Source organism: Hippopotamus amphibius, chromosome 14, assembly GCF_030028045.1.
Source record: "Hippopotamus amphibius kiboko isolate mHipAmp2 chromosome 14, mHipAmp2.hap2, whole genome shotgun sequence".
In the NCBI taxonomy this organism is placed as follows: Eukaryota; Metazoa; Chordata; class Mammalia; order Artiodactyla; family Hippopotamidae; genus Hippopotamus; species Hippopotamus amphibius.
Genome location: NC_080199.1, coordinates 56208949 through 56233212, shown reverse-complemented (window position 1 = coordinate 56233212; position 24264 = coordinate 56208949). Strand labels below are relative to the sequence as shown.

At 38.9% G+C, this 24264-nt stretch overlaps 1 protein-coding gene across 13 annotated transcripts in view; it reads right to left on the bottom strand.

Annotated features, from left to right (window-relative positions):
* The window catches only part of DGKH (diacylglycerol kinase eta), a 182611-nt gene that overhangs the window by 92906 nt on the left and 65441 nt on the right, over window positions 1–24264 (bottom strand). For 12 of the 13 annotated variants that reach the window (XR_009049070.1, XM_057707879.1, XM_057707880.1 and 9 more), the window contains exons 3-4: window positions 15517–15627; window positions 9829–9909 (exon numbers count right to left, since the gene is read on the bottom strand). The exons of the other annotated variant lie outside the window; for it this stretch is intronic. Coding sequence is in view for 11 of the 12 variants with exons in the window: in XM_057707879.1 (XP_057563862.1) it covers window positions 9829–9909; window positions 15517–15627 (192 nt within the window). In the remaining variant the exon portion in view is untranslated. The remainder of the gene's footprint in view (window positions 1–9828; window positions 9910–15516; window positions 15628–24264) is intronic. 13 annotated transcript variants of the gene reach the window in all.

The following is a 24264-nucleotide window of genomic DNA, read 5'->3' as shown; positions in this document are numbered from 1 at the left end:
CGATGACGGGTGATGCCTTAGAGGGCCGGGACGGGGAGGGTGGGGGGGAGTCGTGGGAGGGAGGGAATATGGGGTTATGTGTATAAATACAGCTGATTCACTTTGGTGTACCTCAAAAACTGGTACAAGAGTGTAAAGCAATTATATTCCAATAAAAAAAAAGAGAGAAGATGGATCTAGAAGTTCAAGTCCACATAGCTGCTGCCTCCAAGATCATGGTGATAGTGACAACATCAGCTCAGGACCATCTAGCTGGTACCTGGGAAAGGCCTTGTATGTGGAACAGTGAAATGCAGCTTTACAACCAGTCCAAGAACAGAAGGCTGTGTAGCATGTGGCTGTCCACTAAGAGCCTCCATATGGCAAGGGCACATGAAGGTCAACCCTCCATGATCCAGGCCAGACCTTTCATCTGGATGGCAGTTTTCCACTGGCCATCCCCAAGGTGCCCGAGGCTAAGGCTTTCCAGGGAACCAGCTTCGTAATACACTGGTATTTAGGGTCAGGAATAAGCAGCTCTACATGGTCACCAAGTTTTGGTGGCAGAAATACTGACACCAGGTGTATGTTTGTGGAGAAAAGCAGATGAAGCGGTCCCAGAGGGTTTTGTTTATGGAATCCTGAATGGTCTTGCCATCAAGCTCTAAGAGTTTTTATAATCCCTTCTCTTGCCTATACCTTGGGCCCCTGTGATGACACAGTTTCTAGTCTTAGTTGGGAGGCTGTTCATTGTTTTTTTGTATCCCAAGAATCCTATTCTAAGGCCACACACTTTAAAGATGGGGATCTCTTCCTGGAGGCTTTTAAACTTTTTCAAAATATGGTACTCAGTGGCCAATTCCTTTTAGTCACCACTGTATCTCCAGAACCCAGCACAGTGTCTGATACACACAGCAAGCTTTCGATAACTATCCGTTAATGAATGAATGAATGTCTAAGGGCAGTTCTGGGAGTGGAGGATCAGCTGGGGAGTGGGCTGCTGTGCAGTAGCCCAGGGGGACAGGAAAGGCACTGGAGGCAGCAGGTTGCGGGTTACTGACCAGGAGCACCATGCCCTCCCTGAGTCATGGATCTTCAGCAAGGCCAGGACAGGGCAAGGGGCAAGTGGTAATGCCAAGCACAGCTACTTAACATGGTACCCTGCCAGGACCTCCACTTCTCTCGACGATGAGCCCTCTTTCCAAACCTTTTGACGGTGTCTATTCAGACCACCTCAGACCCTCTGATGAAACTGATCTGGACACCTATGGTCTGATTATGCAACCAAGTCCAGGTTCCCAGAGCTCCCAAGCTGCCAGAATACTCAAAGACATGCTCACTTGTTCTGGACTTACTTCGGAAAATCCATTTGAAAGATGTACGGAAGGCTACTAGTGAAGGTGGAGACCTTAGTTAATCTATTTGAAAGGTTCAAGGAAGAGTACTAATGGAGGTGGAGACAAAGGCACAGTTCTCCCACCCACATCTTAACTCCACCCTAAGATTTTAGTCTAACTACAAAACGTCCAATGTTTTCTTATCTCCTAAGACTTTGGCCTAAGGAAGCTCATGATAACATTAAGAAGTATTTCTCTGGGTTATACTCTTGGAAAAGATCTCTATCACTCAATGAAAAGATGAACGTGATACGTCCACAGAAAAAATGTTATTTCATTTCTAAAAGCCTGTTGTCTAAGTTACAGAAAAACAAACACAAATTTCAAACTTAATGTATAAATTATAAGATTCATAGTTTAAAGTCTAACCTAAACTGTATCTAAGTCGATTTTAAAAGGCAAAACACTAACCACTCAAATTGCATTAATGTGGTATCACTTGACAGTGCAGTAAAATATTTTAACCAACACAGACATTAAAAAACATGAGGTTTGTTACATCAGGCATCTAATAATTATGTGGAAACACTGCAATGGTTAATCACAGGCAAGAATCATGTTTGTAAGACTTACTGTTGGTATAAAAATAGTCTAGGTCATGACCTGTAGATTTCAAACAAGGATACACATCTTTATGGTTATATTATAATCCAACACCACGGAGGGTGGGGGGAATTAGGAAACTGCTTTCTTGAAAGCACTAAAACTTGAAAGGCTAAAGTCTGAAATAACACGTTTCTCTCCAAGAAAAACTAGAGTTTATAAATATCATTCATTCCTTCAACAAGACACATTCCTCATTCATTCAACAAATGTTTATTGTCTTTCCCCTCTGTGCCTGGCCCCATGTTAGCCTCAGGCATTCACTGGTGAAGAAAACAGTCTTGTGCTCAAGGAAATTTCCATCTCCACCATCTCCCCTCACCCCCTCCCACATACACACACCATGCAACACTCCCTCCAACAGCATTCTTGAAGGTAGGTCCCTTAGCTCCTGCTGTGTGCTACAATGAGACAGAGTGTGTAAAATACCCAGCATGGAGTCCAGCAAGCTCTACATCCACTGCTCCTTGCCTACTCCCAATAAACGCCAAGAGCTGAGAGCCCCAAATTCTGTACTAGCTCTGCATAGCTATCAGTCATCCAACCTTGAGAAAGTCATTTCAGCTCTCTGAACCTGAGTCTGCTCTGAGAACTCTCTTCTTGAAGGCTCCTTTCCGATCACAGGGAATGAGATGACTAGAGATTTCTAATAATGGGTAGAGCCATTACCTCACAAGAGGCCTGTTCTACCAGATGACACAGAAAGTTCTCTTTCATGTAAAGCTGAAATTTCCCTCCATGAATTCAACCACGGATCTTTGTCCTGTAAGCCAAACCTGTCTACTGCTTCTAATACATAATAATCCTTCGAATACTGAAAAGATGTCACATTTTCCCAAATCTTGAAAATTAAAAAAATGCCCTTTAATGTCAATCAATCCCATGACTCCTGGACCATTTTTATAATATTAGTTAGCTGACTCTGTGAGATCTTTATTAACCCTTCTATTTAAAATATAGTGCTCAAGGACTTCCCTGGTAGTGCAGTGGTTAAGAATCCGCCTGCCAGTGCAGGGGACAGGGGTTTGATCCCTGGTCCGGGAAGACCCCACATGCTGCGGAGCAACTAAGCCCGTGAGCCACAACTATTGAGCCCGTGTGCCACAACTACTGAAGCCTGGATTATTAATGGACAAAAGTAAACTGACACTTTCTTAGCTTCAAAGGATGTGCTATCTCTTAAGAGAGAAAATGAACTGAATTATATTAACAGAGAGGATGCTAAGAGGAAAACAGAATAAACAGAAAGTAAACATGAAAGAAACAAGTTCTTAAGAACATTTTCTCCTTCCATTAAAACACAGTATGCTCATTTAGACTGTACTATAAAAATATAATTTTCAGCACTTTATGTGCAGTAAGGGTGTTCTCTTTATTGGTTTGTTTTGATGTCTATTTTTAAAAACCTCATCAGAAGAGTCATAATCTAATGTTAATCAACTTTCGGTCACATCTACTGTGGCAAGTGACCCCTGAACTTAAAAATGACTTTTTGTTCCAGTGCTCATTTAAAAACAAGTGCTGCCATGTGGCATCTGTTTCCATACAACTGAGTAAGCCAGCATGGATGTGAAGTAACGGTGGGATTTCAAACACACTGTAGATCACTCACTAAAAATGCTAAGGGTGATTAAAGAAACAAAATAAGTTACCTCTGTATTTCTTTCTAGTCCAAAAATAAAAAGCTTTCTTAACGAACTTCCGTAAGAAGTTTTACCAATGTCAATATGATAATTTCTTTAAAAATGATGACTCATTTGTTTAAGGTTTAGCCCAAACTTCATTAAAATTTAAAGAAAACAGTCATTTGAACAATACACTTTGAAAGCCTAATGTATACCACGTCACTGTAGCGGCTTTCAAATCATTAAAAAGCTCTTCTTCAGCAAATAACATTTACCTAACAAGGAACAACTGTATTTTCACTCATTACAAAATGGTTGCTTTTCCCAACAATATTTATTAATATGAGATAAAAGTGGAAATAAATCTTCACTGCACCTCTGAGAGATAGGCAGGATGGTATGTTTTCTCAAGATAAAGTTCATCCATATTCTCTTTCAAAATTCCCAAACTTTTAAAAGTTGGCAATACTTTCACTTGTGAAGGGAATCAAGGGATGACTAAGTTCATGATAACAGTAGCCACCAGCACGTATCAAACTGTACGTACTAGGCTTCCTAGGTGGCGCAGTGGTTAAGAATCCATCTGCCAATGCAGGGGACACGGGTTCGATCCCTGCTCCAGGAAGATCCCACATGCCATGGAGCAACTAAGCCCGTGCACCACAACTACTGAGCCTGTGCTCTAGAGCCCATGAGCCACAACTATTGAGCCCACATGCCGCAACTACTGAAGCCCATGTGCCTAGAGCCCGTGCTCTACAACAAGAAAAGCCACTAAAATGAGGAGCCCGTGCACCACAATGAAGAGTAGCCCCGGCTCACAGCAACTAGAGAAAGCCCATGTGCAGCAACGAAGACCCAACACAGCCAATAAATAAATTAATTAATTAATTTAAAAAAACCCAAAAACAAAAACAAAGCTTCATGTACCCATCACTGCGCTAGGTGTTTTGATGCATTATCCCATTTCATTTAATCCTCATAACCTATGAGGCAGATACCATTATTACCTTCAATTAAAGGCAAGGACACAAGGAGTCACAGGATGGAGGGGATATGGGGATATATGTATAAATACAGCCGATTCACCTTCTTGTACAGCAGAAACTGGCACAACAGCGTAAAGCAATTATACTCCAATAAAGAGCTTAAAAAAATAAAAGCAAGGACACTGAGATTTAGAGCAGTTAACTTATTTATCCTAACTAGACATGGCAGAGCCATGACCCAAACCCTGGCTGTTGGACTTCACAGTCTAAGCTCTGCAACTGGAAAAAATCAAAAAAGCTGGGGATACACACGCCATGATTAGTAAGAAAGAGATCAAGAGAGCAGTAGATGTGAGAAGAAAGAGAACAGAGGCAAAGTCTATCCAGACAGAAAGAACACAGCGCAGTAGGAAAGAGCCCTGGGTTAGACATCAGGGGATCCACGATCCCTTCCTGGGGGGTACTGGTGTGACCAAAGAGAAATCAATTCTATCCAGTCTAAAACAAGAAGAGCACGTTCACATACAGCGCATACAGAGGTGCGTTAAAGATAAAAATGTTAAAGTGAAAGTAAAACCCCCAAAACACCATGCAAATATCAATCAAATAAAAAAGAAATGAACAATTAGTAGTGGACAAAAAAATTAAGAATGTTTTATTGATTCCACAATCATAGACAGTGTCATGGTAGAATTTAACCTACAAGTGAATTAATAGTGACCATTAACCTAAGGACTCATAGAATGCCAATAAGGCTGTCAGGAATTGTTCTTTTCCGTTCCCCGATCACATCGCTGACACCTAATGTCACAGAAGATGCTTTTGACGTCAGTAGGTTTTGCTGTTGCTGTTGCCTACTGCCGAAGACACTTGTAAAACCAGAAATTCAAACTTACGTCAAAATTAGCCCAATGTAAGGTAATTAAAAAGTGTGTGTGTGTGTAAAAATTTATCATATCTATTTATCTCAACACTGTGAGACCTGGAGCAGAGGAATCCAGCTATTTTGTGAGACCAACAGAAACTGTGAGATAATAAATAGGCATTGTTTTAAGCCACTACGTTTGTGGTGATTTGTTACGAAACAACAGCAAACTAATATAATACCTGAGGCAATTTAGACAACCTCAAAAACAAGACAATTATTAACTCTGGGGATGGGAGCATAGGACTGTTTAAAAGTAATCCTCATGTAGGTCGGTCTTAACCATGTCTGCAGACCCTCTGACACCACTCTTGAGATGTCTGTGTCCCCTCCTCCTGAAGCTCAGGCAGCCTCAGTGCTGGCTCATAACCACAGAATGACTTCCCAGGCCAAGTCAGTTTCTGCCCTGCTCTCTAGAACACTCCCTGAAGAACCCATTTTACTAGAGTTTGCCATTGGGTTTTTGGGTAAAGCACAGCTTTTCCACTTTCCACTTACAAACTACAGATTTTCCATTTATTATCGTCCCTGGTCAATCTAGCATCCTTAGGGACTTCAAGGCAAGGCGGAGTGACAGGAATGAAGCGGAACTGGCCATTTGTGGACTCTCCAGCCGTAACCCCACCAAAACACACCAATAACCTCCGACACGGACTGGCCAAAATAACAGCATGAGTAACAGTCACTGTAACCCAGGAAGGTAGAATATTTAAATATTTAAAGATAGGGAGGATTGTCAATTACTGTTTGAAAACATATCTCATTCCATTTTATATCCTGGAAAGTTCTACCACATTGATTTGCTATAAAATTCTAAGCAATCTGCCTAACATTTTACTCTCACATTTCTGATCCAACAAACTTCAGAAACGGTGTTTGGCTGAGTGAAGAAAGTTCTTGAAAATATTTCAACAAAAAAGTCTTCTCATGTCCAAAATGAACTTTCACCTTATTCATTACAATCAACAAATACTTATGGGGACTTCCTAGGTGGAGCAGTGGTTAAGAATGTGTCTGCCAATGCAGGGGACATGAGTTCTATCCCTGCTCCAGGAAGATCCCACATGCCATGGAGCAAATAAGCCCACGCACCACAACTATTGAGCCCACCCTCCACAACTACTGAATCCGTGCACTGAGAGCCTGTGCTCTGCAGCAAGAGAAGCCACCACAATGAGGAGCCCACACACCACAATGAAGAGTAGCCCCCACTCACCACAACTAGAGAAAGCCTGTGTGCAGCAACAAAGATCCAACACAGCCAAATAAATAAATAAATAAATAAATAAATAAATTTATTTTAAAAAAATCCCCAAATACTTATGGATAAGGTGCTATAAGATAAAAATGTATGACAGAGTCCCTATCCTCAAGGAAGTTATGAAAAACATAAGTACTTAACTAACTACAAGGCAGACTACAGTAAATTCTATGAAAAGACACAACAGGAAAGACTGCATGCAGTTGGAGGTCTACGAAAGAGTTGTACAAAGGATTTGAAGAACTTCTCCCAAATCCTAGCTTTTCAATTCCCTTTACCTTTACCTACTCCAACATCCTAGACCTGGTCTGCATCTGAAATTATTCCATCCTTCAAATCTTAAAATTTGGACCCCTCATTCAGACTAAACTCTAGATCCCTGTCGGGGAGAACCCCTTATCCACAACACCCACCCCGAGTCCCCACACAGGGGAGAAAACTATTGTTCACTCCTCAGGGAGGACAACTGGTTAACCTGATGGGTTAATCACCCTGCCCCACCTTCACTTGGGAGGAAGGAAGAAGAAGCAACATTTGGCTCTACAGCCTCCAACAACTTATCAGAAGCTCTGTATTTAGTGGTTATTGGATCCTGTTCAGCCATTAATAAAGTCAGCCCTTATTCCTTATGGTCTGTTCTCAGAAACTGAGAATTTAGAGGGGGAAGACAAACGCGTTACTGATCCCTCAAACATCCAACAATCCCTTCTCATCTTGCTGTCCTATGTGCCCTATAAACCAGGGGTCCCCAACCCCCGGTCCGTGGGCCCGTGCCAGTACTCAGCCTGTTAGGAACCTCCACACAGCAGGAGAAGAGTGGAGGGGGAGCCAGCGAAGCTTCATCTGCCGCTCCCCATCACTCCCCATCACTCACATTACCACCTGAACCATCCCTCACACTGCGCCTGTCCATTGGAAAACTGTCTTCCACGAAACCAGTCCCTGGTGCCAAAAAGGATGGGGACCACTGCTATAAACCATTAACCCTGGGCCAATTTACTTTTTCTCTCCTCCTATCTGAAAGAAAATGCTATATGCCTACTGGTCCCTGTTCAGTTTCAATTCTTATTTTCTGTAGAAGTTCCTCCAAACCCTCTTAAACTCTTATTCATAGCATATGACCTAATCTTCAATTTCACTGAGAAAACAGTAGTGTTTGGGTTTGAAACATATGAACTTCCTGCCCACACCTACTTCCATAAGCTTTCTGTCACCTATTCAAGGCTAATCTCCTAACCTGTGCTCTGGGTGCCACCCCATGCAGTTTCCTCAGCAATCGTGCTCCAACAATTATTCCCTTTCTCTCCCGTGGCTTCAACTTTGGATTCTAACAATTCTTTCCTCTCTTCATATAGACACAGTCAAAACTCATTTAAAAAACAAAGCAAAAGGTCCACAACAAGAACAAATGCCTCTTCAAGCCTGAACATTTTTGTTGCTCTGTGTCTGCTCCTTCTTTTAACAGCCAAGCTTGTAGGACAGGGAATCGGTGCTGGCTCTCTCTGCCTTTCCACTTAGCATTCGCCATGCCACCCTCCACTGCAGCTACTCACATCAGTGTGACCAGATGACCTCCTGGTCCACAAATTCAACAGACACTTCTCCTTTCTTCTTTGACTTGACCTCTCTACAGCACTTGATGTTTACCAACTTCCGTCTCGAAACTCTCTTCCACTGGCTTTTTATAAATCATTGCCTCCTGATGTTCCTTCTATACTTCAGAATGCTCTCTCTCAGTCTTTATTGGCCAAACCTTACATTTTAACTTTTTCCCAGGATTCTATTCTTGGCTGTCCTCTCTCTTCTCAAACTCAACTGTCCCTGGGGAGGGGGGAGGGGAGGAATACTCACAACATGAATTATCTCACATGCCCATAAATCAATAAGACTAAATCTGAACGCATCTGCTTCCTCTCCACCCCCGACCCTTACCACTGCTTACCTCCATCGTGACACTGCCCTGTACTTGTTTATTTGTCTGCCCTCCCTGCCCTGGCATGCCTAAGGGATGGACACGACACACTGCTGTCCACAGTGGTGGCCTCCTAGGGCAGGGGCTAGCGGTGTGGATGGGGACAGTGACCCAGCAAGAGCAATGCACCTGAGTGGAGCTAAGGACAGTGTAGCTATAAAAAGTATCCCAGATGAACTTCACCTAACTATACTGTGAAAATCTTAAGGGAAGTACTATATATATATATATATTTTTTCATCTCGGAATCTCTTGTGTTTATTAGTACCTGGCACATGATGGATCTTCAATTCATATTTAATTCATATTTTTGTAATCAAAGACGTAGAAAAAATGGGATATCTGAGATAAGCTTTGAAGAACTGGTAGAATTTCAATAGCTAAAGATGGAGGAGGCATCATTTAAGTCAGAGGGAATAGAAAAAGTGTTAGGCTCAGACAGAAGTGCTGGACTGGTGGGATGTATGAGGACAAATAATTATCAGCAATGCTAGAATGCTGAGGCAGGATTTTACAGGACTTTACGACCAGGTTACAGACGCAACCTCACAGGCAACGGTGAGCCAGTGAGGTCTTTTAAGCCACGTGATTTGCAACTGGAAAAAAATTTACTGGAACAGAGGATACTTCTTTAAAGAGCTGCCAAATGAATTACCTAAGTGAGAACAAATGAAAGCCTGAACTTTAGCCACTAGCGTAACAGTGGAAGAAAAGACGAAGATACTATTTTTAAGACTGCAGGTAAAAAAGCAAACTTTTTGAATATTCAAGAACAGTGGAATTAGTTGAACTACTACCTGTGAGGGAGGTGACAAATTTACAGAACTAAAATTAAAAGTCTAAAAAGAAAAATATATACATACTTTTAAAAATACATTTAATACATTGGTTTATTGACGCAAACAATCATGAAGTATTGGGTGTTAGAGTCTACAATGTCCTTATCAAGTTTACTGTGTTAGGGAGAAAGCCGACACACGCGTCACGCAGTTGGCAACTGAAGAGAGCATTCACTACCGGCTTAGGAAAGGTCATTCTATAACTTTCAAGGAGGGAGTTAGCAGAATATAACCATACCGTGAAGCTGTTGTTAGCATTTTTTGTGCTTGCTTCAGCTACACTGGCATCTGAGAGGTCAACTTCATCAAATATCAGAGACTGTTAATGAAAAAGAACACAAATATATTAAGTGAAAACCTAACTCAATGCTCCTCTATATACATATATATATTTTTTTACCATCAGGTCACAACCATGAGGCTATGTCAGGAATCAGGAATAGAAAATGAAGAAAAACTTAAGTTAGTGATATTTTGTGAGTAAAACCATAAAGTTCAACAAACACATAAATTCCAAACAGTAAAGGACTGGAAAGAACCCCCGGCACACTGTTTCACTGAAAAACGCTCTGTGCTGTCTAGAAGCATTGTTTATGAGGAAGCTACTAAGTTGTATGACATACACACATACTCACACATATCCCACAATGAGAAGAACTAGTCCTGGCTCAGATCATAGCCAGTTACTGAACTTTCTGAAGGTGACTATCCTCACCTGTAAATGTGTTCTAATGAGATGGCCCATGTGCTCTGCAAATATAAGATGACATTTCTTGTATACTCTTAAAAGTGATTTTTAAAATTTATTTATCTACATTCTTTGGGGGGGGGGGCAGGCTCCAACATTTTTTTTTTTATATGCTTAAAAGTTGTTTTAATCAAAAAAAGTTTCAGTGGTAAAAACTCCATAGAAATAAAACTTTTAAAAAGCAGAAAATTGAGAGATTAGGAAATTCTAGTACACAAATGTATCCTTCCCACTTTCAGTCAGCTGGTCCTTGTTCACAGGCATTTAGTGTTCTTCCAGCGAGGATGGTAGCACATTGCTCCTCTACAACTGCTAGAAAAAGAGGCTCCCTTATCTAACATCTCTCACCACCCTCCGAGATCTCCAGGGGGCTATGCAACTCTACTTTAATCCAACCAACCTGACCATAAGACTTGTTCCTTGACTAGAAGGAATTTACAAATCTAGCAGGGGAGCTGAAATAGACACAACTAGTTTTAAGTAAGGGAGACTATTAGAAGTGGAAGAGGAGATACTATGAAATGCTATGGAAGGTCACAGATCATTTCTCTTAGTAGAAAACAAATTCTTTCTCTTGTGAATAATGAAATGAAGACAATTTTAGGGGGACCTTAAAAGAAAATAGGGAATTTCTTCAAGTGGAGATAGAGGAAAAATCATCCTGGGGATGGAAACCATGGGGCAAGGCTGTGGGCTATCAGGGGGTCAGTGCTGTCTGGAGATAAATGTGAGACGTCAGGATGGAGCCAGATCAGGGATAGCCATGAACATAATGACTTTTAAAATAAGATTATTTTATTTTGTTATTACTTCCACAGCTGCATAAACTAAGAATTAGGTTTGTTTATTTTTTTCCTCCTGGTGTATAACTCTACTAATTATATCACAAATGCATGTTTTTTAATATAGAAATGATCAATTATCCTATTGGCACAGTAGCAATAAATCTTACTGGTTTTACCCTGAAGCATAATATTGTACTGACATACAAAATTATGTTAGTTTCAAGTGTACAACATAGTAATTTGACAATCAAATACATCATCAAATGATCACCATGATGTCTAGTAACCATTTGTCACCATACAAAATTATTACAATATTATTAATTATATTCCTTATACTGTACATTAAATTCCCATGACATTTATTTTTATAACTGGAAATTTGGATCTCTTAATCCTCTTCACCTATTTCACCCAACCCCACATACTCCTCCCCTCTGGCAGCCACCCATTTGTTCTCTGTAAGTCTGTTTCTGTTTTGGTTTGTTCATTTGTTTTTTTTTTTAGATTCCACATATAAGTGAGATTGTATGGTATTTGTCTTTCTCTGTCTGACTTACTTCACTCAGCGGAATACCATCTATGTTCATCCATGGTGTTGCAAATGGCAAGATTTCATTTTTTATGGCTATCTCATTATATCCATTTCTAATAATTGGTCTGTTCAGATTTTCTATTTCTTCCTCACTCAGTCCTGGAAGAGTGTATGTTTCGAAAAATTTATTCAGTTCTTTCAGGTTGTCCAATTTGTTGACATATAAATTTCGTAGTAACCTCTTAGGATCCTTTATATTTCTGTGATGTCAGTTTTAACTTCTCTTTCATTTCGCATTTTATTTATTTGGGTCTCCTTCTTTTCCTCTTGATGAGTCTGGATAAAAGTTTACTGATTTCATTTATTTATTCAAAGAATCTGCTCTTAGTTTCACTGATTTTTTTTAGTCTCTATTTCATTGAATTCCACTCATCTTTATTATTCCCTTCCTTCTACTAACTTTGCACTTGTTTATTCTTCTTTGTCTAGTTCCCTTAGGTGTCAGATTAGACTGTTCATTTGAGATTTTTCTTGTTTCCTGAGGTAGGCTTGTATTACTATCAAATTTCCCCCTTAGAACTGCTTTTGCTGAGTCCCATAGGTTTTGGAACAGTGTGTTGCCATTTTAAATTTGTCTGAAGGTATTTCTTGATATCCTCTTTGATTTCTTCAATGACCCACTGGTTATTAAAGAGCTTGTTGTTTAGACTCTGTGTGTTTGTGTTCTATTCCAGTTTTTCTTGTGGTTAATTTCTAATTTCATACTGTTGTGGTCAGAAAAGATGCTTGATATGTTTTCAGTATTTTAAGATTTATTGAGATTTGTGGCATAATAAAAGATCTATCCTGGAGAGTGTTCCATGTGCATTGAAAAGAATGTATATTCTGCTGTTTTGGGGTGGAATGTCCTATATATATTATTAAGTCCCATCGAGTCTAATGTGTCACTTAAGGCCAGTGTTTCCTTATTGATTTTCTGTCTGAATGATCTATCCATTGACATAATGGGATGTTCAAGTTCTCTACTATTATTGAATTACTGTCAATTTCTCCCCTTATGTCTGTTAATATTTGCCTTATGTACTCAAGTGCTGCTATGCTGGGTATATATATATATATTTACTGGTGTTATGTCTTCTTGGATTGATCCCTTTATTGTTAGGTAATGCCCTTCTTTGTCTCCTGTTACAGTCTTTATTTTAATGTCTATTTTGTCTGATATAAGTATTGCTATCCCATATTTCTTTTCATTTCTATTTTCATGGAATATATTTTCCATCCCCTCACTTTCAGTCTGCGTGTATCTTTAGATCTGAAGTGAGTCTCTTACAGGCAGCATATAAATGGGTATTTTTGTATCTTTTCAGTCACCCTATGTCTTTTGATTGGAGCACTTAGTCCATTACATTTAAAGTAATTATTGATAGGTAAGTGCTTATTGCCATTTTGTTAATTATTTTCTGTTTATTTTGGTGGTTGTTTTCTGTTCCTTCTTCTTTTCTTGTTCTCTTCCCTTGTGACTTGATGACTTCCTTTAGTATTATGTTTCTGTTCCTCTCTCTCTATTGTTTGTTTATCTATTATCAGTTTTTGGTTTGTGGTTACCATGAGGTTTTTATATGACAACATCTGTATATAGCAGTCTATTTTATGTTGATAGTTGCTTAAGTTTGTGCATGTTCTAAAAGCACTACATTTTTACTCCACCCACCATTTTATGTTTTTGATGTTATCTTACTTTGTGTATTTCTTAATTAATCATTGTAGATATATATGCTTTTACTAGTTTTGTCTTTTAACCTTCATACTAGCCATAAAGGTAGCATGAAGGTGGTTGATCCACTACCTTTACTATATTTTTGCCTATATTTTTACCGGTGAGATATTTTCTTTCATAATTTTCATATTTCTAGTGACAATTTTTTTCTTTTCTGTTTAAATCCCTTTAACATTTCTTGTAAGACTGGTTTAGCGGTGATGAACAACAAAGTAGACAAGCTGTTGCTTGTCTGGGAAATTCTCTTTTTCAATTCTGACTGATGACCTTGCTGGATAGAGTATTCTTGGCTGTAAGTTTTCTCCTTTCAGTACTTTGAATATATTATGTCGCTCCCTTCTGTAAAGTTTTTGCTGACAAGTCAGCTCACAATCTTATGAGGGCTCCCATGTATGTAACTAGCTGTTTTTGTCTTGTTGCTTTTGAGATTCTCTCTTTAGCTTAACATTTTGGGATTTTAATTATAATGTGTCCTGGTGGGTCTCTTTGGGTTAACTTTGGGTCTCTCTGTACTTCCTGGGCCTGATATCTGTATCCTTCACCAGGTTAGGAAAGTTTTTAGCCTTTATTTCTTCAAATAGGTTTTCTGTCCTTTTCACCTTTTCTTCCCCTTCTGGTACCCCTATAATGTGAATGTTAGTATACTGATGTTGCCCAAGAGGTCCCTTAAACTAGCCCCATTTTTTGGTTTCTTTTTTCTTTTTGCTGTTAGGATTGGGTCATTTCCACTAACTTATCTTCTAGGTCACTGGTCCTTTCTTCTGCATCATTTAATCTTCTGTTGGTTTCCTCTGGTGTATTTTTCATTTCCATTATTATTTTCTATCTCTGTTGAAATTCTCACTCTTATATTCTTCTGCTGAGTTCAGTGAGTATTTTTATGACCATTACTTTAAACACCTAATCTGGAAGGTTGTTTATCTCCATTTCATTCAATCTATTTCTGAGAGTTTGTCTAGTTCTTTCATTTGGAACATATTCCTTTGTTTTTTCATTCTGCCTAACTTTCTGTGTTTGTTTCTACATGTTAGGTAGCTCAGCTATGTTCACTGGTCTTGAGAGAGTGGCTTTGTGTAAAGGTATCCTGTGGGGCCCAGCAGCATGGTCTCCCCTGGTTACCAGGGCCAGATGCTCCAGGAGTGTCCCCTTTGTGGGTTGCATGTGTCCTCCTGTTGTGGCTTGGCTGCACTTGCTGAAGGTGTGCTTGTATGCAGGGCTGGATAGTGTGGCTGGCTGCAAGGCCCAGTTGCAACTGCTGTGGGTTCTCTGGTGTGTGGGGCTGATCCCTGGGGTGGGAGCCATTTTGGGGGGACACTAGTGTTGGCCAAAGGTCTAACAAGGCAGGGGCCTGCTTGGCCAGCTGAGGGTACCCACCTTAATGTTTATTTTTGAAGGAATAGTAAAATATCAGTTTTAAATGGAAGCTCATCATTACAATTCTTTTCTTCCAAAGCTATATCATTCTTATTTCATTCAGCTGTTATATAAAAATTATTTAAGCCTTGATTTTATTTCACGATGATTTTTATTTCTAAATGCTAGCATAACTGAGTAATTGTTTTGTGCCAGGTATTATGTAAGCACTGCAAATCCATTATCTCATTTAAGCCTCCTCTCAACAACATGCTGTCCACAGCTACTCCACTGGAATGTGCTAAAATTGGGATATGAACTCTTGTCTGAAACCAGAATATGAATTTTAAGCAACTACAGCAGTTCTCTCTCTCATTTTCAGGAAAAGATTTATGGGGTAAAAAGTAGCAAGAAAGGGGGAAACCCAAATTTAGAGTTTATTATTTCTAATAAGGTACATTTAACTGTTCATTTTACTTGGAAGGAAAAAAGAAAGAAAGCAAACTACACTAGGATCTCCCTATAAGATTGTCCTTAGGGGAAAGGGCATGAAATTGACTCAAATAGACCCCCCTGGGATTTGGCCCAAGATGAATCACATTTATACGGAATTTATATAAGAGCAGTAATGCTACAGTGAGCCCCATGATAAAAACAGTTTATAGAACCAGAATTTCAATTCCATCCACAGCCCTCAAGTGCCTACAACTAGTATTGTCTCGAATTACCTTTGAGTCCTTTGCATAATAAAGTGTACGACCTCGAAGTTTGAAGTATCGCTTTTTCCACCTTTGGAAAGAACTGGTTTGCTTCAACAGCTGTCCCTCTTTAATACTGGTCTAGGGAGAAGCAGAAGCACAACAACACGATTAAAATGAAATTCAAAAACAAATAAAATTCAAAATTAATGACGCACTATCATTAACATTTTGAATATTATTTCTCATGTTTTGCAAATTACATGAGAGAATATTTTATTCTCACCATCCAACAAGGGAACACATGTGCAAAGCCACAAAGAGCACAGGTGAATTTGACATGGTTCCCTGCCCTCAAAGCAGTCATAAATACTATGGAAGACACATGCACAAAACTAATACTTTGAATAGTGTAATGAGTACATGTACATATACAAGTACATATATACTTGTATACAGTAAAAATTCAATAAATGGTGAAAGGATGGAGGTGCAGTATAAGGTAATGGTTAAGAAGGCATGGGCTCTGGAGCCAGAAACCTTGTGATCAACTCCTGGTACCACCACGTAGTAGCTAGATGATCTTAGGCAAGTCAACAGACTTCTTCATGCCTTTGTTTATTCATCTATAAAATGGGGATGACAACAAGACATACCTTTTAGGGTTGCTGTTGTGAGGAATAAGTTTTAAATACATGTAAAGGATTTATTGCCTGGCACACAGTAAGTGCTCATTAAATGTCAGTTATCATCAGCTGTGTGTTATTATAACAAACACATACTCAAAGCATGGTGTATGGTGGCCCAAAGAAGGAAGCTCTGCCTCAGATATTTGCGGAATCTTCACAGAGTTTTTGGTTATGGACACAGGCTAGGGCTTACAACGGGGAACAGCAAGGGATGTGGCCGGAAGAGGTGGGCAGGGGATCTGTGGTTCTGGGCTACATCCTGTGCTAAGTGCTGTATGTACACAAGTTTATTCTATTGACACCAACATCCTTGGAACCCCTCTGACTTCATCTAGCATCTCTCCTTCGCTTGGTCACCTCCATTCACAACGGTGCTTTGCTTTTATTTGTGCATGCACGCATGTCCCTTAGGACTGGATACTACCTCCTCTCTCCTGAACTGCTTTCCCTCAAATATCCATCTGACCAACTCCTGGACCTCCTTCAAGTCCCTGACCTTCTCAATGAGACCCACCTTACTGACCTATTTAACGTATTCTCCATATTTTCCCCCATCCTGATCTTATTTACTTCTCCACACAAAGTACTTTTCATCTTCAACAGTATAATGTAATCTACTTATTTATCATCTATTGTGCTGCCCCTATTAGAATATAAGTTCCCTGAGTTTATTATATTTAATAAAGTTAAATTTAATGTTTCAATGTAACTGGAGGGAAGAAAGAAAGGAAGAAGGAAGGACACTTCATTTATAGAAAACTAAATTTATAGCCTTTCTACGAGACTGTCCTTAGGAAATATGTCACAGGATTGACCCAAATAGATCCCCTTGGGATGGGGTCCAAGATGGATCACATCTATCCCGAATTCACAGAAGAGCAGTAATGATGCAGTGAACCTCCAGGACAAAAACAGCTTGTAGAACCAACATGTGAAATCCACCCCACTGGATTGCACACGGATGTTTCTCAAATACCTAGGACATGATGTCATATACGATAATATGGGAATCCATATGAATGAATAGAAGATGCTGAGATAAAACCCATGTCTGTTTGACTTCAGAGTTTATTTCCAACTTTTACACTATACTGTCTTTTATCATCAACAAGACATAAAATATTAAGAAAAGATTGTTTTCTCTAATACAGTAGTTAGGTCATACTAATGTTTACCTTCAATCTCATTAAAAGATTCCCTCTTGAGCTTGCTCTCAGATGGTCCTCCAGGAATTGTGAGAGCATTAAAATTTAATGGTAACAAAATACTCTTGAAACTTCAGTACCAAAGAGCCCGACTTAGAATCAGACAGATAGACTTCAAGCTAGGCTCCACTACACCCTAACAATATAAATCTGCGTTAAGTTACTTCAGCTCCCTGTGCCGCAGTTTCCTCCCCTAAAATACAGGAATAATAATGCCAGCTTTACAAGCTTGTTGCATCCAATTTAATTGTAAGATAATGCCTGGAGAGCACTTAGCACACTATCTGGGTTACACAAAATATTTAATAAATGGCAGAAAGTGTTATTATCATATCATTATGCCATTAACTTCAGGGAGTATTTGCCAGGCACCAAATTATAAGAGCTTCTTGGAAGAAGTGAATAAGTGTTTGCAGGCCTCTGGGATGCCAAATAACAGCTGGAGTAGAAGAAAAGTGTCAAGAGATGAGGTTAAGGGAGACAAGAGCCAGGAGATGCTGGCCACAAAGGGGAGTTTGCTTTTTACTCTAAGTGCAAAAAGCTAGTGAACTGTCTGAAGTGGGAGAGTGAGAATGGGGAAATGGGTGAGAAAGAAAGTGGAGGACCAATTACGAGGCTCCTGCAGGAGTCCCAGGGAGACACCAGGGAAGATGGAACTGAGGTGGTAGCATCACTGAGACCGACAGAAGTAGAGAAAGTTGCGATTTATTTCGGAGGCAGAATCTACTGGCCTTGCTGATAGACAGGAAGGGCAAGAGAGAGAAAAGAACCAAGGGAAAGTGTGAGCATTTGCCTTGGGCAACTAGATGCAAACGATTCCAAGAGAAAAGGGAATTAGTAAGGAAGAGTTAGGTGGTGAGCTGCCCTGCAGCAGCATCCAATGTTACCCAGGGTAGAAAGTCTACATTCTAAAGCTCAACCACAGAGCCTTGAAATGCTATAAAAATATAACTGATCCAGAGAACAAATCTTTTGGCAATTCAAATTATATAAGTGGGTGTTTCGAGATTTTTATCAAGTTCTGTTTAAGGCAATGGAGAAGAAAAGTTAACCTTTAGTCTATTTATGTTCTATTAGGCTGTTTTTAAAAAGCATAAATAACCTAATATTTTTTTCTCCACATGGTCATTAATTTTCTAAAATGAAAACCTGATTACATGTGCCACTGCTTGTAGTCCTTCCTTAATTCTCTCTCTCTCTCTCTTTTTTAATTCAAGTACAGTTGATTTACAATGTTGTGTTAGTTTCGGGTAGATAGTAGAGTGATTGAGTTATACATATGTATATTCTTTTTCAGATTCTTTTCCCTTATACATTCTTACAAAATATTGAGTATTGTTTCCTGTGCTATACAGTTGGTCCTTGTTGGTTATCTGTTTTGTACACAGAAGTGTGTATATTTTAATCTCATAATCCTAATTTATCCCTCCCTCCCTCTTCCCTCTTCAGTGACCATAAATTTGCTTTCAATGTCTGTGGTTCTTTTTCTGTTTTGTAAATAAGTTCATTTGTATCTCTGTTATTTTTGCCTGAAGCATAGAGTCCAAACTTCTATACATATCAGAGAAGGCCCCTGAATCGTGCTTTCCAACCTCCTTGCTGCCCGCCCCCCACCAGGCTCCTCCCTCCGTCCTAAATGTCCTCTCCTCAACTGCCTGTCTTGAAAGCACCCAATCATTTCAACTCTGGTCCAGTGCCACCGCCCCAGAAGGCTTCCCCAGCTCCTAGGAAGAAGCGGCACTCCCACCTTTGTCCCTGGAATGCGTCCTTCTCCCACCTGTATAACAGCGCTTGTGACAACTGAATAGCCGTTTGCGGCCCCACCAGGCTGTGACCTTCGTAGAGCAAAGACCCTGTCCTATGTATTTTAATAACATCACCAACTAGCACATTAGCTGACACTTTAAGGCCTCCATAAATGTTAACCCGAACAACTTTTAAAGTGTAAAATGGTATATAACTTTGTCTTTTAAAACAAAAAAAGAAAAGAGTGGTTGTAAATGATTTTATGGTTTCCAGCATTCAGCAGGTCTGCTTCTTTTCATTGCATATAAAAACAGCAAATACAATGCAAAAAGAGTATATATGAGCCCTGAGGTGCACTCCCTGGGTGAGGGGTTGGGGAGAGGTAGTCAGAGGGACAGGAAAATGTCTATCTATCCTGATTTTAAGACTATTGCTATTAAATATATGCAGTTTATTGTATGTCAATTATATCTCAATAAAAGTTAAAAAAAAAAGAAAAAAATAATAATATTGGACCTAATGTGAACCTTTAGTTAGCAATAATATTTACTTCTCTTAGTTTACAGATAAATAGAATGTGTCAGGGACATTTAAAAAAAAAAGACTATTGCTAATTTAAAGATGTTCCTTACATAGTCACTTTCAAAGCAAATAATTTATGTTTTTCTATATAGCTTTATGTTCTCTAAATCTTGCATAAGCATGGATTTATTTGCAATGTGTGAGGCTGAGGAGAACACATGCATTTACAAACGTCTCTATGTTAGAATATACAAACAGTCAATTTTAAATTCTTGAAGAAAGAAAAAAAAGAAAGAAAAAAACATCTGAAGCAGCTTGCTTTCCTCTAGAGATGTGATTAAAAAGACTTAACTAGGAGGCAGCTTTTCACATGAAAGTTAATCCTCAAAATAAACCTCTGTTTATACATGGCAAGTTAAACAAACACTTCTCATAAAAGAAGGAGCATAACAAAAATGATTAATTTGTAACAGTTCTAGCAAATATAATCATATAGGCAAAGTGTGGTTCAGAGAAAAATGATGTGGTTTGAAAAAAATCTCAAAATAATAAGTAAACTAAGTAAAGAAACAAGGAATCTTTCTTTAAAATCAAAATATTTATTATATTCAATATTAATGTTCAACTAGAATAACAAATTGAATTTAGTAACAGACATAAGAATTAGCTATGATCAGAGTTATTATTAACAATCTGTTAAAAAATAAGTATTAGATTTTAATTTTATTTTGTTCACAATTTCTAGGATAAGAGATAAACTCTCCCCTCCCTCAAAAGAGGGCTTAGAAACATTTGCACTTAATGGCCATTTCATGTAACCTGGCAGATATTAGTTTAGTACTATCTGACCCTCATGAAAAATCAGTAGTCATATAACCCCTAACTGTAATCCAAAAACCTAGTTTCCAAATATTAAAAATAAAAATTTAAATGAATTTGGCTTTGAAAAAAGTTGTTTCAATAAAATAAGCTTTGAAAGTTTTCAGATCTCTTTTCTATCTGGCTTTCTGAGACTGTTTGCAGTCCAATGTCTTAAAGCTTAAAGCTTGCTCATTTCACACCCTTTGCTAAAAGCAAACAAAAGCAATTTCTCTTTTAAATTATACACACATGAGTGTCCTAGGATTTCACCTAACATTTCAGAAACACCTCTGTGTCACAAGTGGAAGTTGCTTTGGTGGTGTACTACTTCAATGTCCTGAGGAGAGTGCAACTTTACAAACAGTCATTCAATGAGCTGATTTAGAAAGCTAAAAATCTTTGAAACATCAGTTACTGCTTGATTTATCTAAATGTACATTTTCATATGTTGGCTTCTGGTGGGACATCAAATAGGTGTGGTGAAGAGCCCAATGTGGAGAAGTGGAAATGTCCGTGATGACTCATCTTTTACAGATGCCTTCAAACATTCCAGAAGAATCTCGAGCCTCTCCTAGTCTTGTCCCAACATGACCCCTTAACTTCTAAGGAATGGGGACGGAATTTGTTGCGATGGGAGATACGGGTTGTTATGGACTAAATGTTTGGGGGCAATCCTAACCCCCAAGTTGATGGTACTAGGCGGTGGGGCCTTTGGGAGGAGATTGCGTCATGAGAGTGGAGCCCACATGAATGGAATTAATGCTCTTATATATTAGACCTCGGAGCACTCTCCTGTCTCTTCCGCCATGTGAGAACACAGCTAGAAGAGGGCTATCTCTACCGGTACCCTGATCTTAGACTTCTCAGACTCCAGAACTGTGAGAAATAAATATTTACTGTTCAGACCATTTGGCATTTTTTTAAAGCAGCCTGAACAGACTAAGACATGGGTCAAGAGAATTTTCACCACTCTATATTTTGTATGTAATCACTTCTTTCCTATCTTTTTAAAGTCTCTTCTACTCCATCCTCCCAAACAGAAAATTATTCTTTGTCTTATGCCTATCTTTCCCATATCCATTTTGTTATATATAGTTCAGGAAAGCTGTCTGTGTACGGAGTACCTGTACAGAAGCTATAACATTATGAGTCTGTTAGACTTCCTTGAATGGCAAGTGTCTTTAGTTGTACAGACTTTAATATCTAAAGTGGAAATATCTTTATATGCTATACATCTTTATGTGCTGTTGTGAGATGTTGAAACAACGGATATGAAAAGATACATAATTCTTTAAAAAGGTGTTATGACAAGATATCATCAGCATTAAAATTGGTCCCCACGATAAGCATTATTTATTGTAGAACAGATCTTATCTTTCAATCCATCTGTTTACTCCTCCTGCCTCTGCCTTGGTTCAAGCTCCTCTCACTCCCTTGAACTCCACAGTTCTCTACTTGTTCTCTGTGCTGTCAGTGTTTCCCACCACTAGTCCATTCTTCCTACTGTGGACAGAATTACCCATGAAAAAAATTTTGATCCCGCCAAACTCTGGTTTACTACATTCAGTGTTTTCCTATCACCCACAGTGTAATCCAAGGCTTGTGAGTTGGGCACAGACTCTTCCTTCCATAAATGACCCACCTTCTTCAACAGCTTCATCTTCAGCAGTCCTAAATTCCCCTAACAGGAGAGGAAAAGAGAAGTGCCTGCGAATCCCCAAGTCCTCCATGCTTCCCTATGTCCAAGCTTTTACACGAGCTCTTCCTTCTTCTCATAATAGTTTCCTCTGCTTCTTCTTAGAAACCTCCCACCCCGTCTGATCATCCTTCAAGGCTCAGGGCATCATCACATCCTGGGTGCACTCACAGCACCACACCCACACATCACTTATAGTGTTAATCATGTAGAATAGGAATTTTTAAAACTTCATGTCCTCTGTTTCTCCTGCATCTTATTCATTTTTAGATCCTACACATACAACCATGAGTTGATACGAAGAAAATCATGAATATATGTTAATAAATGTATTCAACAATTAGGAAACAAAAAGTAAGAAATGAAAAGGATGAAAACATTTTTTTCTGATAAGAACTTGAGGAATTAAGTGGAGAAAAGCATTTCAATTTTTCTTCCCAGCCAGTCAATATACTGTCAAAAAGTACAAAAGAAATAGACCTGACTCCTAAAAAGAGCCCTGGATTGAGTTTTATTCCTGGCTCCGTTTATTAGATTTGTGGCTGCAAATGGGTGATAACATCTGTGAGCCTAAGTTTCCCTACCTGTAAGGTGAAGGTAACTCTTACCTGCCCTGTAATCCTCAGAGTTGTTAGGACAAAACAAAATGAAGTGTAAATATCTTTCATAAACTCCCAAATGCTGTATAACGCATCATAAGCAAGGTACTATTTTAACAGGTCATACTTTTGGGAAAAGGTGTTTTTAGTGGGACTAACCCAGTTCAATAGAGATATCATTTCTGAACCAGGGCCCAATGCTTATATTTAGAGAAATTATCCCACAAAGATAAGGTTTAATTACATAAAGTATACAGTTCCAAAATGTATAGTTTTCTAAACATTAAAAGAAGAGAACTCAATCATGAAGTTGCATTTAATAATGAAGCAGAGTTTACAACTGGTATATAGTATTACTGTTTTACTTCTTCAAACATCAGTCTTATTTACCAGCAAGAATTAGAAAATGATGACAATTGCTGTCGGATAATTCCATTCAGATGCCACTGGCTCCTCAAAATTCAATTAGCCTCAAACTGATCTCCCTATTAGATGAGAATAGGGCCAGACCCACCTTATTCACCACTGTAGCCCCAGCACTTACCATGGTTCCTAGCTCAGAGAATAGCTCTTAATTGCACAAATGAATCAATGAAGTGAAGACTGATATTCAAGTAAAGCAGCTGAAATGTCTTTCACGGGAAACTTGAACTGTACACTATCTTAAGAGCTTTTAAAGGAGAGCCTGGGCAGGAAACTTGACAGCATTCTGAGAATTAGATCCAGAGGGGCTTATTCTGCAGTCATCTCTTTCCCTTTTGCAAACGTCCCTGCAGCAAATTTAAGCATTAGTTGTTGACTATTCTCTTGGGGGTTTTTTTTCCCCCAAATTGAAAGCCATTCTTCTTTTATTCACTACCATTCCATCATTATTAAGGGAGGCCATCTATCGCATCAGCATTAATATTGTATTTGGGTGGCATCCAGACATATATCTATAAAATGTGTAAATCAGTGATCATTTGCAATAAACTTTCTATCTTGCCCTATTTTATCCAGCAGTTAAACTTACATAATTTGGCTTGAAAGGTCAAACGCAAACCACACAGATCCGAATTCTATTCTACGTCTCTAAAACTAAAAGTCTATCTTCATCACAAGATTGCATTAATATATGCATCTTCTATGACATCACTTTTTTCTTTTATTAGCTCTTCTATTTCTTGCCTGATTATAAAACAAGAACTATTTTTCTCCCCAAATATGCCAGAACTTATACTGAATGATTACTGCCCATCGTCTTAAGACTTTGGAAGATAAGCCATTTGGTGTCATTCTGAATCAGTCCATCAATCTCTTTTATCAGCCACGTATTAAATTACTTAAAGCCTGGCTTTTCTATCAGCCTCCAAATGCCCTTCAGTTCCTCTCAATTCTAGATCCTTTGGTTTGGTGCCTTGTATTCTTCTTTCCCCTTCTGAATTTTGTCCCACCATGAATTTCCTACTTTCTTAAAAACA